The sequence below is a fragment of the Hyposmocoma kahamanoa genome, unplaced genomic scaffold (genome assembly GCF_003589595.1).
Source record: "Hyposmocoma kahamanoa isolate Upper Pololo Valley unplaced genomic scaffold, ASM358959v1 100021, whole genome shotgun sequence".
NCBI lineage: Eukaryota > Metazoa > Arthropoda > Insecta > Lepidoptera > Cosmopterigidae > Hyposmocoma > Hyposmocoma kahamanoa.
The window spans coordinates 1,908,042-1,926,226 of record NW_020653200.1 but is presented as its reverse complement, the minus strand read 5'-3'; the positions used below and the strand labels follow the sequence as shown (position 1 = coordinate 1,926,226).

At 39.1% G+C, this 18,185-nt stretch overlaps 1 protein-coding gene across 1 annotated transcript in view; it reads left to right on the top strand.

Annotated features, from left to right (window-relative positions):
* LOC113240202 overlaps positions 1-18,185 on the top strand; it is a 77,534-nt gene extending 59,349 nt beyond the window's left edge. The window contains exons 28-34 of the mRNA XM_026477454.1: positions 262-357; positions 3,957-4,118; positions 5,252-5,293; positions 9,911-10,120; positions 10,193-10,606; positions 14,493-14,729; positions 18,058-18,185. Of these exons, the coding sequence (XP_026333239.1) occupies positions 262-357; positions 3,957-4,118; positions 5,252-5,293; positions 9,911-10,120; positions 10,193-10,606; positions 14,493-14,729; positions 18,058-18,185 (1,289 nt within the window). The remainder of the gene's footprint in view (positions 1-261; positions 358-3,956; positions 4,119-5,251; positions 5,294-9,910; positions 10,121-10,192; positions 10,607-14,492; positions 14,730-18,057) is intronic.

The window sequence follows — 18,185 nt, the reverse complement described above, 5'->3', positions numbered from 1 at the left end:
ACACGCACACGCACACGCACACGCACACGCACACGCACACGCACACGTACACGCACACGGACAAGCACACGCGCACGCGCCCGCGCACGCGCCCGCAAGTGCAAGTGGTGTCATTCATCTCTAGCACATTCTAATAAAAATCAGAGTTTACTTGATGCAGCAAGGTAAGGTGTGCATCGTCCTGTTCGGGTCAGCAAGGCGGATGACGAACCGAGGAAAATTGTGTACTTCAGTTAATGCTCTTGTATTTTATTTGTACAGCAAAGTCAGAGAAATCTTGTGGACCTAATCCAAGTCAGGGTGTGGGATGTAGAATACCACGCATACCTCACCAAAAACCTAAGGAATCCATTGAAGGTATTTAATATACGTACTTTGTCTTAGCCTGAAAATACAGTGGCCTCAGGAGGGGCGAAAGGCACACCAAATATGTGGTAGATACAACTACGGAGTATAATTTTAAATATCTTTTATACTACGTAAAATTTAGCTTGACTAGAATGACAGGTTGACAAAATTAGTACGACTTAAATTTGTAGTAGTGTATTACAAATTTCCTCCAACACTGTCCCTTACTCGAATCATAAATAGAAATTTAAAGTTAAACATAATACGATAGTAGAAAATACAGCAGTAATTGAATAATAAACTACACAACAATAAAATAGACCAAAAGATTTTACAAAGGACTCATGTTTTGTGTCAATCAAAGTTTTTTAAACAAGTCTGATCCTGAAGGCCTTCTTGCATAAAATTATGAGAAAAGTCTGTTTAATTCTCCCAAAACATTCAATCTCTGCCATTTTCAGTGAGCTATGGCTATCATAAAAATGATTATAAATTATAAGTTCTGGTGGTCACAGGCTATAATGACCGGCTAAAACGACGGGAATAAAAAGTTTTTGTGAGAATTTTGTCTCTTACAGAACTCCCTGTGAGAAGAGCAGAGTATTCAGCTTTATGCTAGAGCAAACCACATTTTATTGTTTGTGCCAGTGTCATTTTACAATGCAAAAGCCGAAAGTATTTAGAAACCCTGAATATAATTTTCATCTGCGTGAGCCAATGCGATTCCTTATAACAAGTGTTTTGTTGGTTAAGTTTACTGCACGGAAATGCTATATCTGGACGTGTGCAAACCGCGTATCAACTGTTTCTGCTTTTGACAGATGAAGTTGACCTCCATAGAAGTCCACCATCTTCTAACAACCTTCTATGCCCAATTTGGCTAACAACCTTTTCATTCTTATTATGTCAACTTGTCAAACCCGTTGTTTCCATTTTAAATTTTCTTACCCAACATAGAGATCCAAGCAATTGATCTTGAAGTTGGAACTGAGCAATTTATATGGCTTGTCTTTTGGTGCTCGGAAGTAAACATGAAGAAATCTTCAATATAAATGGCTATAGTAAATTACCATATTATTGTAGGAGACACATTTTTCAATCGTTAACTAGCCATTGCTAATGAATTAAATTTTAGTAGCAGTAGAGCCCCTTGTGAAAGAGTTCGTCCTGGGAACATACACTGTTCGTGCTGGTGAAATTACAGTACATGGTACTTGGCACCTTATGCAGGCGCGTGGCAGTGCTCCTCAGACCTTTGCGATATAAGGTTCTTAATGGCACTGCAACTGTTATGGACAGGCGTGTAGCTTACAACCAGGTACACGACTTGTTCGTCCCGTCACTTGATATTATAAAAACAATAATAGTAATACCTATGCTTATGTAGATACTTTTTGAGACTTACATCTTGAGTGAACAAATTTTGTTCTGCCCTTCACTCTTAAATATACACACATCAAAAGTGTCTAGGGATCAAGTACGTTTAAGAGTATTGCTGCAATTAGGGTTAATTATATTAACTTTTTTGTATCGCTATTGATACTTTTTAGTGAGTTTTAACATTTAAATAAGGAATATTGTTTAAAATTCGATAATAAGAAGAAAATCGATTGTCAATGTGGTTTTGTATAAAAATGAGTTATAGCGTTTTGACAAAATCATTACAATATCTGCATCGGAACCGAAACAATTTACATTATTATGGAGAGACGACATCATTTAACCCGAGAAGTGATGATGCGAGCCGTCGGAATGTTGGAAGCTGGTTCCAGGCAACGTGCTGTGGCTTTCACTCTTAACACTACACAGAGCGTCATAAGTCGCCTCTGGACGCGCTATCGCATGACGGGCAGCGTGGCCGAGCGACATGGAGGACGATCTCGCATCACGACTCGCAGACAGGACCGGTATATCCAAAATACTGCTCGACGGAATCGTACCATGACCGCCATGATGTTGGTTACGAGGCTCCACAGCTCCTCAGGCTTGTTAATAAGCGATCAAACAATCCGAAATCGTTTACGTGAAGTGGGTCTGCGATCCCGAAGGCCGCTCAGAGTTCCACCTATTGCACCCTGCAATCGCAGGACCCGTTTACGATGGGCTCGCGAACACAGAAACTGGGAGGAAGAAGACTGGCGCTATGTGTGCTTTTCGCATGAATCCCGCTTCGGTATGAGACCGGATACAAGACGTACTCGTGTTTGGAGAACATCTGGACGTCATGAACGTTTGAGATATTGTCAGGAAGTTCATCCATATGGTGGGGGAACAATAATGATATGGGCCGGTATTTGGATCGGCGGAAGAACCGATCTCATTTGGATCAGGGGTAACCTCAATGCTCAAGTTTACGCAGAGAGGATTGTTTCAGATGTTATCATCCCTTTGCGAGGCCAGTTGGGTGATTCATTTCAACTAATGCATGACAACGCACGTCCACACACGGCTAGAGTCGTAACACGCGTTCTTGCCGAAGCTCGTATCAACGTTCTGCCGTGGCCTGCTCAATCGCCAGACCTCAATCCAATTGAGCACGCATGGGATATGCTTCAAAGAAGAGCTGTGCCGAGTATGCATACCGTACATACTCTACAACAATATTTTGACTTGTTACAAAACACATGGGCGGCCATTCCTCAAAGTGATTTTGATGAACTCATCTTAAGCATGCCAAATCGCTGTAATTGTGTGATTCGTGTTAATGGTGGAAATACAGATTATTAATTTTCTTATCTTTACAATAAAAATTGAGCAAAATCATCATTTTCGCCATTTTTTTTGTCATTTAATTGACACCGTTAATTTGAGTTTTTTCCCACAATTTGCAAAAACATCAATTTTAGTTTATATTAATTAAATATAGGGGTAAGCGGTTAAATAAAACATAAGCATTAAAGTAAGAAGTCGTCCTGGAAGACTGGATTTGGTAAATATTGCTTAAATAATTTTTATTTCAAAAATATTCACTTGATCCCTAGACACTTTTGATGTGTGTAGTAGGTTGTTTCATGTATTAAGTAAGATCTCCATCTCCTTTCAGGAGTGCCGTATTAGAATATCTTCATGTACGTTATCTATGTGATTGTCAATGTGAATAGCAAATGTTAAACGTAATGTGAAATGTGTGAAAGGTCACAGAGGAAAGTCTTAATTTGAAACTAAATGAACAATATTTTTTTCAAAATTGCTCCTGTAATCCACTTTTTTTGAAAATCAATTCTTATATAATGAAATTTCCATGTTTAGGTAAATGAACAAGTGCCCAGACTACATGTGAGAAAAGTAAATTATACTTTGTCTAACCTTATAAAGTTCATTCGATATATTTTAACATCACACTGATTCTGTTCCACATACGTGGCATTCTAATCTAGATACATTTTACGGGTTAGAGTTTTCAAAGTGTCAAAACAAAGTTTACACATACGGGAAAGTAAGAAGCATTAAATTCTATACAAATCTTTTTTGCATTCTCATAACAACGAGTACCTACACAACACACTTACTTGTAATTTTACTTTCCCATGAATTAAAAAAAAAACATATGTGTTGGTTATGCCAAGTATGAAAATGATTTCTCGTTAAAATTATTTAAAATCTTTCAGGTGACGCTCGCCCCGGGCAGACTTGTTGCGGGAAAATACCGGCTGATATACGTCCTGGTTGTGCATTCGATAAGCGAACCTCAAAGCCGTCAAGCTCGGTAAAAGGCAGATGTGGACCCAGAAATCAAGCGCCTTGCCAAAATTTGAGAATTCCTTGTGATAGTTAGTAATTTTATTAAACCTTATTTGAATTGTGAATAGGGATCATAATAGCTATTATAACAAAGTATACAAACCATCAATGAAAAATGTATCCATCCCTGCAAGCTGAAATTTTTACACGTGTTTGAACTTGGATGGATACAGTAATTCGTGCAATTGAAAGGGACTTGAAAAAGTGTCGTATGTCTAGTGCGACGCAAAGGTACCCGTAGTGGTACACTCTCCAGCAATTCTGGTCAATTCGACGTCCACGCACAATGTCGTATAGAAGGCCCATGTCCAGCATATGAGTTCTTCAAGAGTGAGGAGATCTAGGTCACCTCACTCGTGAAGGAAGTATGCGCGGCAGAGGCATGTATGTAATTTTTCTCAAACATTGCGAGAAAATAAAAGACTAACGAGAGCAGAGGCATGTATATATTTTTTCTCAAACAATGCGAGAAAATAATAAAAGACTAAAGAGAGGAAGATGTATACTAGATAAAGTAAAAAAAATAATTATATATTAAAAATAACTTGATGTGTTAGAAAAAATAGCTCAAAGAAAATGTTATTGTTTTTCCAGGCACATTACCAGTAGTCTGTTGAACTTCTGATGATGTGTTTGAATGTGTATCTATTACTGTATTTTCGTTATTGCTAACACTCATTTTCACGACCAAAATACAAAAAAGACGAAAAAACAAAAGAATACCAAAACGGTACAGGTAGGTATTTTTAATTGTCGCAATTATGAACACTGGGCAGTTGGCTGTATCAGTTTTTCTTTTGCCAGTTTTGCAAGTCATTATAGTAGGTAGATTTAAAAGTTTAATGGATTTTCATACTTAACTTTGCAGCCTTGGCCGGAAAGAAGTCGCATGGTCCATAAATTAAAAACTTTCCGTGTTCGTTTTTTGAAAATAATGTAAACATTTCCGAGCGAAAAATTATTTTACGGTGCAAATCGACCCAATTTATACTATTTTCAAGACATAATAAGCTTCATAAAATACAAAAATATTTCCATAAACGTACGTCTCAACGACTCACGTATACAGGTGGACAGTACAGATAGTAACTATATGCCGGCGTATGTAACGCGCCTGCGCCGCCTAGTAAGACGATATTTATAACAGCGCTATTGTCCGCAGATCCTTCGCCAAAACCGCCAGACGCCCCGGATGCTTGTCAGGGTTCGTATGACAAACACTTGCCAGCTTAGAATGTAGAACACAGATGTAGTGTCAACGGTAGTTGAGCGTTTAATTTTGTAAATTTTGTGATAGGTAAAGTCTGGCTATAGGGTTTTTGAATCGAAAGTTGTTGATTCTGATGGTGCGGATAATGCAGATGGTGCTGATGAGGCTGATGAATATATTGATAAACCAATATCGGCGTCATGCTTGACCAATCATTATCAACACCACCAGAATCATCAGAACAACCTGCATCATCAGCACTATCAGCACCACCAGAATCATTAGCACTTTTAGCATAATCGTCATCAGCATAACAGCACCTTGAGCATCATAAGCATCATCCGGATCATGCATCATCATGCAGTAAAACCATTTCCGGAAATCAGGAATTTAAAAAAGTACTGAATTAAACTTTGGTGGTTTTAACAACTCTATATCACTTTTTGTAGCTATATTTATACATGTATCTATGTATGTGAAAAACAAAAAATAATTAATCCGAGTGTGAGTGAATTTTTCAATAGCTATGAAAAAATGTTACATGTAAATTACATCATCAATTACACAATGATACAGGTCAATTACACAATCTAGTAGTATATTACGTATACTATTGTATTGACATCATTTTTATTTCTTTTCGGAAAACAATCACCCATTGTGCTGTTCGAGTATTGCTTTATTTTTAAATAAAACGCGTCGTTTTACCCGAGACGAGTATATCCAACCGAGGCTCAGGCGAAGGTGGATACTTAAGTCGAGGGTAAAATGGGTTTTATGAACGAGTTATACACTCTACTTTTCACTTCGATACAAATAAACGATTATTTAATTAAAATTGAATGTAAAATTACAACAATTAGACATATTTAATGTGATGGTTTTTTATTTTATGCACTAGAGCATAAAATCCTACTTTATGCACTAGAGCCTAAAATCCTATTTTATGCAGCCAACACCCAGCATAAATACGAACTTTAAGAGCATGAGAAGTGAAAAGAAAATTTGTTTGAATGTAATGAAGAAATTAGAGGATTTTTACTTTCGGCGGACCTTTAGGACCACAATGAGAAATGACCACATATTCAAATAACCTTCTGAAATTTGACCATTTCTTGAATTGACCACTTCTTGAATTGACTTCGTCTTGAATTGACCACTTCTTGAAATGACCATTTATTTTTTAATTATAAATTTTTTTTTTTACTATTTTTAGACCCTTTCGCCAATTTAAGACCATGCCCAGACATTTATTTAAACTAATTACGTCTAAAGATCTGATGATCACACATCGATTAATCAATAAGCACTCCATATGAATTCTATAATTAAAATCTTTTTATCTGTTACCTATCATACTTTTTAAAGAATCGGCCACTTAGAAATATAGAATAGAATAGAATAGAATACATTTATTACACATTACCTATATACGACCTATATAAAAAATGGTAGAAAAATGGCGCGAATTTTGTGGGTAATAAAGGCAAAAACACCATTTGCCTTTATTACCCACAAAATTCATTCCAGAGGCATCGAATGCCATAATTAATGAAACTGAAATTACACATGAAATAAATACATTCATAAAATATATTAACAAACAATGGATTCCGTTAGGTAATGTTTTAAGTTGTACTTCGGAACGCCATCGCATAACAAATCCCGTCGAGGGATGGCAATATCGTATAAACGCAAGATTGCGAGAGTGAAGCGCAATGCCTTTGATGTTCAGCGAGTCCGCCGCCCGTGTCTAATCTGACACTGCCTGTACGTGCTGGTTGTTCACCTTTCAATGATAAGAGTATGATAGAATGTGAAAGTTTATTGCTAAAAGAACTGCTAAAATGAGAACTGATAGATGGAATGAGCGATGGCTTGCGAGTGAGTTATAGAACTAAAGTGCATTTGGGGTGACCATGTTCGCTTGCTGTGCGCGGTAGCGGCCGTCCTGCTTACTCGTGGCAGGCGCGGGTGGCAGAGTGGTACTCGGGCGGGAGGCGCTGATGTTGCTCGAGGTCTGCGGCATCTACGTGGTCTGCGCTATGTCAATGTTAATCCAATAAAAATCACAATTCGTGATGTGGTACTGATTTTTCCGAACATCGGGTGACATCGTGAGATGAGGGGATGTCGGTTACTTCACTTTACTCGTTACGTTACTTCACTCTCATTCATCTTCTGAATCTGTTTTCTAATCTCATGTAACTTCTGAAGGAAATACGTATTGTTGTCGTATTCTTTCGGTTCTGATAATGTGCTCGTAGGGTTGATTACGGTAATGGGTAGATCAATGATGTGATTTATCGAAGGTATTTTTATATTTAAACATTGACTTCGAACATCAGTGTGTCGTTTTGCTGTCTATGTGAGTAGATAGTAAAATCTGCATGTTTTATTATGCAAACTCCGCTTATGGTTATAATTCTATTTCCATTTAATTGTTCAAATGTAACTTGACTCCCGCATATGATACGAACAATGCATTGTCAACATGAAAACAAGTATGTATTTAGTCTGATCATGAAGTTTTGCAGCGTCCGTTGTTGATAGCACACTGTTTGGCTTCTTCATTCATGACGCATAAATATTTGTTGAAGTCATATGATGCACTAGTGTCTGCAATGAACACATGTGGGTGACGTCATCGTATCGGCCACACCGTAGAAGATCTGCTTGTATCATAGGGAAATACGTTGTTAATTGGTAATGATAGATCTTTCGCTAATTGACTTGATATAAGGTTCAATTCATTTTGGAACCAGCTATGGTATCCATCAAATAGTCTTGAATGTCTCAAGTTTTGTAACATAGTAAATATTTGCTATAATCTCTTATAGTGCAAGACTATGGCTGTTTTCACTTCCTTTCATGCTTTTAGTCATCTGCTCTATTTTATTAATGTGTTTATTGATATATTTGAGCTGTAGACTCATGGTTTCTTCAACTCTTTGTAGTAAGTTATATTGTGTTTCCACAATTGATGTCTGATTTCGCCATAATATTGCAATGTGTTTCTGATTCATGCGAAGTAACTCAAGGTGTTTCTGATATTGTTCGGCGAATGGTCGTCCAATACCCCGAGCAGGCTGTGTGCTAAGTTGCCAGTTCCATTCCATCCATCAGCACCCAGTAATATATCCACTGGGCGACTGATGTGAAATTCTGGATCTGTCAGACATATGTTTTAGATGTGTGTGCCAGTTTGGTTTTGGAAACGTCTGATTTGGTAAATTATTGATTAAATTTTTCATAATGACTACATTGGTATTAAAACTGAACTTGCTATGTATTGCTGATACTGATATGTTCATAGCTCCCTTGCAGTTGTTCTCTTATGTGGCACGGCCAAACACTACTCCTTTGTAACGGCGTTGAGGTATACCGAGGTTTTGTGCCGCATTCTCTGTGATAAGAGATATTTGAGAGTCCTGATCAATGAGAGCCTGCATATTCTGATAAGAGTCTGCTGCTTTCTGCTGCATCTGCTGCATCTGCTGCATCTGCTGCTTGAACCTTGATCCGTGAAGTAGTTAATAAAATATGCTATTTTGAGACACATTCACCTTTTCTTTGTTCGAGATATATATAGGCTGACGAAGTCGAAGGCTTCGTAAATGCATCGTGCATTTACTCCCCTTGTAATCGTAAAACAATTGATGCAAAGTCGCAAATTTCATGTCATTTGGCAACTTATTCATCGCAAAAGAAAATTGAATGAGCGTCTTTGTAATGCTCACATCTATAGGTGTTTGTGGATGATACGTGATACGATTTCGCCAATGGCTTGTTGCTGTAGGTATTGCCCGTGTTATGATTTTTATTGAGGTTGGAGATATTCTGTTGCTGAGGAATTTTTTTTCATATTAAATATCGAATTATGAAAGCCTGATTTTTGCACAAAGTCGTGTAGTTTCGGAGAAAGCAAGACTGCTGTCTTCGAATGAAGTGAATTTGTTTTTCAAAAACTCGAAAAACTCTGAAAACAATGGTAGTTCTCGGGGCAAATTAACTGTTTTAATGTAATGTTTGTACGTCTCAGCATCCAATTTTTGGCAAATGATGTGGACAAGTAATGGGTTCCAGGCAGTTAAGTCGACACCCAGGTTCTTGATAGCGTTCAAGCACTCTTTCGTAGCCTCATGAATTTTCTTGATTAGTGAGCGATCTGCTGTTGCATCACGGGCAGAGACATGATTATGTTGAAGTGAGAACTGAAGATCAAATTAACGTTATTGTATTTAAGGTTGAGAATATCCCAACACACTGACTAGTTTATCTAAAATATTGTTTCGGAACTATTATATGTCGATATCGATTATACCCTTGCACAGAACAGTTTATGAGCGCCACATACAAAGATTTTCGTAGAATTTTACGAAGGAGTAGGTACTCCGCCGTTGCTCTGCGCAGGTACATTAATTGCGCAACTGTATGGTATGTAAAACTGTGATAAAGGTTAGATTTTATACACCCTAATAACCATTATTACCTTCTGACGTTACAACATCTGAAGGCCTTGAGAAATTAGATAAAAAACAAAACTCCCACAAGAGCTGTTTGCTACACGTTAAGTATAGTTTTATAACATCCTGTTTGTCTTTACTTAAGATTTGAATCCATGCTGTCGCCGTGCAATTGAGAGTTTAATGAAAGATAAAGATAAAGATAATGATAAAGATAGAAATAGAGACAGAGATAAATATAGAGACAAAGATAGACAAAGCAGGACAGGAAGGAGCGATAGAGAACCGAGGAAAAGTAAAAGCAAAGAGTATAGGAAGAAGGAAGCAAGGAAAAGTAAGGAGGATACCGGTGAAGGTAAGTATCACATAATTAATTGTTGCCGTTTAAATTTCATTAAATGCTTCAATTTTATCGTTGTATCTTCAGAGACGTGCTGCACCGTTAATACTTGCCCGGCGTCGCCTCCGCCTCCGTGCTGCGGGCCCGGCCAATTGTCAGATACGGCTTCAGCAGTCACAGAAGGAATTTCATCGCTAAACGCCTTACCAACAGCGGGCCCACTAGTAGAACAGGGCTCGCCACCAGCAAAGGGCCAGCCACCGGCACAGGGCCCGCCACAAGCACAGGGCGCGCCACAAGCACAGGGCTCGCCACCAGCACAGGGCTCGCCACCATCACTGGGCCCGCAATCAGAAAAGGGCCGGCAAACGCCACCACCCCTTCTACCACCAAGGAAATCAACATGTCCTGGCGGAGGAGGAGTACCTCCATGCGATCAGAGATGTCAACGACATGGAGGACAATGCCGGCCGTCCATACATGCACGTCAAACGTGTCCTGGTAATAAGTTCATTATAACGCATTTTAACATTGACTTACAAATAAATGGAAGACGGGTCTAATACAAAAACCACGAAAAAAATGTCCCAAGTCAACCTATTTAAACGTAGTGACATGTAAAGGAATATGAAAAAACTAAAACGTTGAATTTAAATTGTAATGTCATCGCAGTACTGTCGTATTTTGCTTGCTTCGCTGTCAGTCGAACAAACGAAGACTAAAGCGTGAATGACGCTCTGTATACGATTTTAACGCCCTATAAGTTCGGACACTTTTTAGCGTGCACCCGATGTCCATATAATTGTAAGTCAATGCATTTTAAAGATGATTTCTCGAAGATTTAATATAGCCTTCTCTTTGAAAACAAGTAGCTAATAAATAAACTTGGTCACTGGCAGGCGGTCAAAAAATGGGTAGTCATTAATAATCAAAAAATATCTTTCTATTGGCGTAGTGTACTACGATAAAATTACGATGATGATCACAGTAATGATGAAACATAATCCAAAACAACACTGTTTGTTTGTCAGCACTCTAGCCTTTTCCGCCGGCGATTCTGGAAACGACTACTCATTTTCTATACCGTATTTCACTATTTCACGAAATTAGCGATATAAAATAGTCATAGTGTGATTTTTCCGTCTGATACGGTAGGTACTAAAAAGTCTCGTTGTTCTTAATAGAAGTGAGACTATTGAATTGAACTTTGTTCTCTGCAAAGGGAGTATCGGTTATACTTTTGGCTATATATGTACACACCTTAGATTACAAACAATAGGCAGATGGAGCATGTGTATGTGCGTGTAAGATTGCCAGATGCAGCGAAAAAACTCTTGCATTTTTTCTGTTAAATTCTATAATACTAATGTTATATACTGAAAACATACTGAAAATGTTATTTTCCAATATAGGTGGTATTAATTATTTAAGTGGTAATAGGACATGAAACAAATTATATGCAGTATAAGTTAATATTTAATTGTTATTATTTGATTTACGTCACACAAAGGATTAATAATAATTCAAAATATTTATTACAATCACAGTTACTCAATATCTTAATAACCTTTATTTTGTACAATTTTGTATAATACCGTTTCTTTTCCCGTTGCCCGGTATTTTCGGATATTTTTCTATTGTCACCCAAATAATGGTTTGAAGGCGTCAGAAAACTAAAAAACATCAAATTTGGGGTTGGTGTTGCTCGCTTCCGTAGTTTACTTTCGAGACCCTACAAGTGACCACTGTGTAGTGCTACAGAGCAATAACTACTGGTGGTAGGCTTCGGCTGTGCCTAGTAACCACCCTCCCGACGCAACCGAGTCGCCAAATGGTTTTTACCGTGTTCCGACTCGTATTCGGGAGTTGCCATTAGGAGATCGTGTCTGAACAGTCGCGTCTAATGACGAGTTGTAACTGCTTGTACTGCCATACTGAGCACTCGGTTCTGGAGGCTAGTGGGATCCGAAGCACGGTGCACCGCTGGTCGACTGTGGAAAGTTGGGGGCCCAAGTAGCATGAAAGCCACCCGTGAAAGGCTGCTCTGCCACCCAACGAAGAATACCGGAATGCTTCACCTTGCCTGTTGGCAACCGGAGGGGAGGACATCTCCTGGGAGTTTCGGGGGTCCCCGTGGTCTCCAAACCGATTGTAACCTCGTGTGGCAGTGCAACCGGGAAGCTTGACATTCTTTCCAAGTTGAGGTGTAAGTTCACACCGGGACAGTCGCTTCAAAAAAGCCGTACCAAGCACATATCCAGTCTTATATACCGGCCGATATCTGGTCTACTGCCACTTATGGGATAGCTCCGCTGAATATCAACTAGCCGCCTTGGATTCAGTTGAATAGCCTGCCAAGAGCATAGGTGACTCGAATTTGTTGCTATACTGCTCGCGCACCTCACTCGCCCACCTCGCTCACCCCTCGTTATCCCAAAAGTTACCCGTCTCCTTCTCGAGGACGCTGTCGCTGTCCTGTAGTTAGGTACCCAAGTTCCTAGCATTTAATTAACGTTTATTTATCATTATTAATTAGGATACAATGATAATAGGAGATTCAAACTTACGTTTTAATAGTTTACAGACAAAACCGAATATCCCGAAAAACCCGGTATTTCTTTACCCAAAAACCGGGTTCCAAAATGTATATAAATTAACTAAAATATTAATTAACCGGGTAATCGGTTTCATGCCCTAGCTATAAATGTTTACAAGCACGCACGCATGCACGTACGCATCAACGAACGCACGCACACATGCTAATTTATGTATAAGAATAAATTTATAACTTACGTTAACCTCAGCAGTACCTATTTGTATTTTTTGGTCATTAACTTCTCCAATATTTTTACGGTATAATTGATAACCGAGGAGAGGGACCTGGGTTCCTATATTATAAACTATTGCTCAGTTTAGTTGGCTAGGCTTCATGCGTTCAGCAAGTGCGCCGGATAGTGGAGCATAGCTCCGTACGTTTCGATCGTCCCCGCTTCATGTCCACCGGCGCCCTCTTCTTCGATGTGGCAAAAGTTTTCGACAAAGTCTGGCACAATGGCTTCCTTTACAAAAGTACAATCTCGGCGTGCCTGATCGTCTCGTGTACATCATTCGAGACTTCTTGTCGAATCGCTCTTTCCGCTACAGAGTCGAGGGCGCACTGTCCTCCCCTCACCCTGTAAGAGCTGGAGTCCCGCATGGCTCTGTCCTCTCGCCCCTTCTATACACTATCCTGTACACTAGCAATATCCCGAAGTATCAGTCAGTAAATCTCCCCCTCATTGCCGACGACACTGCGCTCAATATTGTTATTATTATATTATTATATAATATTATATTGCATATTATTCGGCGCGCAGCTCGAAGTTATTCCGCGGCTTTCCAATCTGCCACCACACGCCTAGATGAGTAGTTTCGCAGATGGAGAATCGAAGCCAAAAACGCGGCGGTATTCTTCACGCGAAGTAACCTAGCCAGTCGTACGGTACAAGACTTCACCCCGATTTCGCTCTTTGGCCGCCCAATCCATTGGGTGAACACGGTCAAATACTTATTGTGTTACGCTCGATAGGAAGCTGTTATTCAAAGCACATGTGAAAACCGTCCGCGATCGCGCCCACTGTTATGAGCCGCCTCCACCGCCTTCTCAACAAGCATAGTAAACTCTCCAAAATAACGCGACGGGTGCCCTGCGCAACGCCAATCTCCACAGATTTGCGGCTCCCCACAACAGCCCTATTCATGAAACTGGCATTGAGGAAATACTTCGACTGTACTCCTCACCACCCCAACCCCCTCGTTGTGGCTGAAGGGAAGTCCTCAACGACTCTGACAACCCTGTCACTCTCGCCACTTTGAAGGCCAAGCAGATCGTAAATCAGTCCGTCTCCACACGCAACAACCGTCTTCGCCGGCGAGGTCGAAGAGCCTCTCATTTCAGCACGTACACTGGTAGATTCTCTTACTACTGTTGTGTTTGTGGGGATAAAATAAGTTATTATTATTATTATTTTATTGTTATTAATCCTCTGTAATTGATTCGCGAGCTACAAATTTTGAAATAACACGTAATTTAAAATTAAATTAAAGAAGTACCAGATACATACATACAGCAGATACATACATATATATTGTTCATCTCCATTGGCCTATTGGCTAATACGCTAAATGAACATCGAAAGGCAAATTCTAATATACGTGTTTTTGATTAATAACACTTAAGTGGAATCAACTGAATAAGTATTTCCACAAGAAATTAATCGTGTATTTAACTTCAATCCCACGTTCGTTCCCACTATTTCTATTGAGTAGTTCTACGAGTATTATAGAACAGGGAAGAGAATGTAATAAATTTAGTATATTCTTATTAAGTTAATACAATTTCTTCTAGGTACCAAGACCAAAGAATCTTTCTGCAGTGCTAAGCTCGGTCCAGCGTCTAAAGGACCGTGCCCGAGGCAGAAATGCTTTGAGCCAAAAATGCCCAGAGTTCCCTCCGTGCCCCCGGCGCCCCCGGCGCCCCCGGCACCCCCGGCACCCCCGCCTGTGGCCAGTATGGTTGCACAAATTTCTGCTTACTGGTCAGGCGGAAACGGCGCGATACCTGAAGGGAACGCAGCATCAGATCGTAAATATCTTTGACGTTCTGTAGTGAAGCACATTTCATTTGGTGGATCAGTAAAGGTGTAAAAAATTAAACGTACAATATGTTATTGATAAGAACAAACCACTTTTATTTACTTGCATATGATTATCACGTCCTGTAACTATATTAGGAGCAAGAAAATAGGCGACATCTCGAACACGAACGTTTCTTGCGGGGATTTGTACAATTAGCCATTGGCCGCAGTTGCAACCATGGTAGGTACTAAAACATTCACGATTGATAGTGATACTTACAAAAAAATTTGATATCGTGACCTGGAATATGGTAGGACTTCTTGTTTCATTCTGTTTTATGTGACATCATAACATTGGTAAAATAATAAGCGCCTGAATCAGTTACGTATACAGGGTTATTTAAAAAAATACTAACAACCTCTCTGGGGTATATTACTACAACAACTGTTGTTCCATGAGTTTTAATAATTCATCAGATTATACTTAATTATTACTAACTTATTTAAACATATCGCTTTAAACGGTGATAACTCTGTGCAATTGCAGGAGCGCGTGTGGGGGTCGTCGCCGGAGAGGACGCTTGCACGTTTGAACTTACTACCTTAATCACTACCAGATACAGATCTAAAGAGTTGGAGATACTCAACAAAAACTTATATTCGGTTAATTTATTGTGTTTTGTAAAAAATCATGAAACAAAAGTTGTTGTGACGTTAGATTATAGTCCTGCGGGTGCATCGAGATCTATGCTCGATATGCGTTTGGAACAACTCACACGGGTCGAGTCGAAGCGTCACGACGCGTCATGTTTTTCAGCATATTCATCTTTATTTTCCCATTATTAAGGTACAAATTTATGTTATGCAAATATGGAATCGCGCGACGACGCTTGGGGTTTCGCGCGTCGCCGTGCTTTACTTGCGCGCAGTGAGGCGTCAGACGCCGACCACACTGTGATCCGGGAGTTAAAAAAAAACAGGACGCGACGCTTAGACTCTGCGCCAGTATTAGTGGAGCCTAAGTGAATATTTTACAAATAACCCTGTATTGCCCGAAACATTTGGTAATTTGCTGTTTGAATTCAAAGACGCATGGTTTTCAATTTTTAGTCATTGTCTATTTATTAATTAAGTGGACATCTCACTGGACATGTTGTGAAGCATGCCGGAGTGTTCACGGAGTGCTATGTAGAAGAAACACGGACCAAACAAGACTAGGAATTTAAGTAAAGGTATAGAGAATTTGAAATGTTTTAACGAACATGGTGTTTTGTTTATTATTTTTGTTGCTTCGTTAAGCGTTAAAAAAATAGCAGCAACCAACTTTCAGTTGGAACCAAATATTAATGAGTAATGTGCGAGTAAGTATGCGCACGATTGTTTGTGCTAGTTTTTTCTAAATTTTATTCTTTCATATATTTTATTTTAGTATTAGCTAAGGAAAGACCAGTTGTAAAAACAATTGCTACATTTGCTGCAATTCGAGACCCTATAGAAGAACGGAAAAACAAACCCAAAAAGCGGTGAGATAATGAATCGTGTTCTATAATAAAACGAAGGAAGCGTATTAATAGCCCCCTGTATGTGCGCTCACTTACCCCAATATAGTGCGCACTGTTACCCGCCTTTCGGTTTTGTGAAGTAAAACCATCGAGTATATAACCTGAAGTGGAGACGAAATAAGGGCTATCCATCCCTGACAGGTCACCAGGCAAATGGGCCTTATATCACTTTTATATATCAACTCTCGTTGGCGCTGACATCACAAATTAGAATGCTGAAATAGTACAGCGCCAACAACTGACCTGTGTGTACGTCTCCGTATATTCCAAAAATATTCTGTATTTAATTGTAAAGATAATAAATATCTCTAACAGTGGGGGGCTATTCCATTCGGTGGTGTGGGAAAAACAGCAAAACATCTAATTACAAAACCAACGGAATCACGTTTCATCGGTAATTATGTATTAAAAATATGTAATTTTTCAATTTTCGTCCATTATAGCAAAGCTCAAGTTAAACTAGGCGATTTGAAGTGAAACAATTGACGACACCAGTGCCTTTCGAATTCGGGCTGACCAATCGGAGCGCAGTTGTCACCGCAATGATTTGACAGAATAGTTACTAACAAATTAAATGCCATTTCGTCTCTATTTCTGGTTATGTACTCGATGAGTAAAGTATTTGATGTAAATTTTCAAGGCCCAATAAACAATGTTTAAAGAAATCAATTGATTTTAATTTTCTTAATTTCTAGGATGAAAATCCCAAGTGCGTTCACTTTACCTAAAAGACGGTTAAGACGGCAATGTTAAATGTCTGTTCGAAAAAAATATATTCGTAATTCATGTAACAAGGGTGTAACAAAAACGTTTCACAATAACTCGGCTGGTTAAAATACACTGTGTACAGACTATGTTCGGTTAATAGGATATTTGATGGCACTTGTGCCAAAAATAATGTTAATAATAAATTCGAACTATTTTGTTGCTAAAGTTTATCAAGCGAGCCAACAATCGGTAGCTGAATTAAGTGCTTTTTTGTTACATGGTGTAGGTATATACTAACCAGGCCCACCGTCCAGCGCCCAGAGTAGTCTCGAAATCAGATGGATTTCTGAGCGAGAAGATGTACCTGATTCCTACTATACCGTTCTAATTTGTGAGTTAAATCCACTATTGTTCCGATTTGAAATGTCAAAAGTTTCCGATCGGCCAGTTGTGAATCGCAATTATGCGCCTCGACTCGGAAAAGACGCAGTTTCGATCGGGAGAGGCAATCAAAATCAAGCTGCTGTACTCTCGTTCTCATCCGACTTTCGCCTGAAACAATTACTGTCAAATAAATAACACTCGACGAAATTAAAAGAGGCTTATTGCGAATGAAGCTTCATACTTGACATGGTTCTTTATATTGGACGAGTACTACTTACTTGGCAGTTGAATTGTGTCGAACGGAGAACGAGAGTAGATGTTAAAGGATGGAAAAAACAATGAGTAGATCCCCAGATTCAGTTTGTAATTTCATTATTTTCCAAATATATATTACAATACCAGAGTAATGCATGAAAATACTATTAATTTATAAAATTTTGATGAAATTTGTTTGAATGGTATCATGGCGGACCTAATTTTGAAGAGCGCAATATTGAATAAGTTTGCCTCAATAATCGACAAAATATGTCCGTATGACGTCCATTATTTAACTGTATTGTAAGAAATACCTTAATAATCTAACCAAGGCTACAAATAAAAGGATTAATGCGAAAAAGAGGCTGTTGTTCTATTTATACAGAGTTACTAGCAGCCGTGCAGTAAATAAATATAATTTTCACAGTGAAACTACCGCCGCAGCCTACCCAGTCGAGCGAGTTTACCAATACCTGTGGAAATGAAGTATGCCCGGGAAAGTCCCGTAGAGGCCAAGGAGCAGGTGCGATATTTATTTCAGATTTGTCGTGTTAG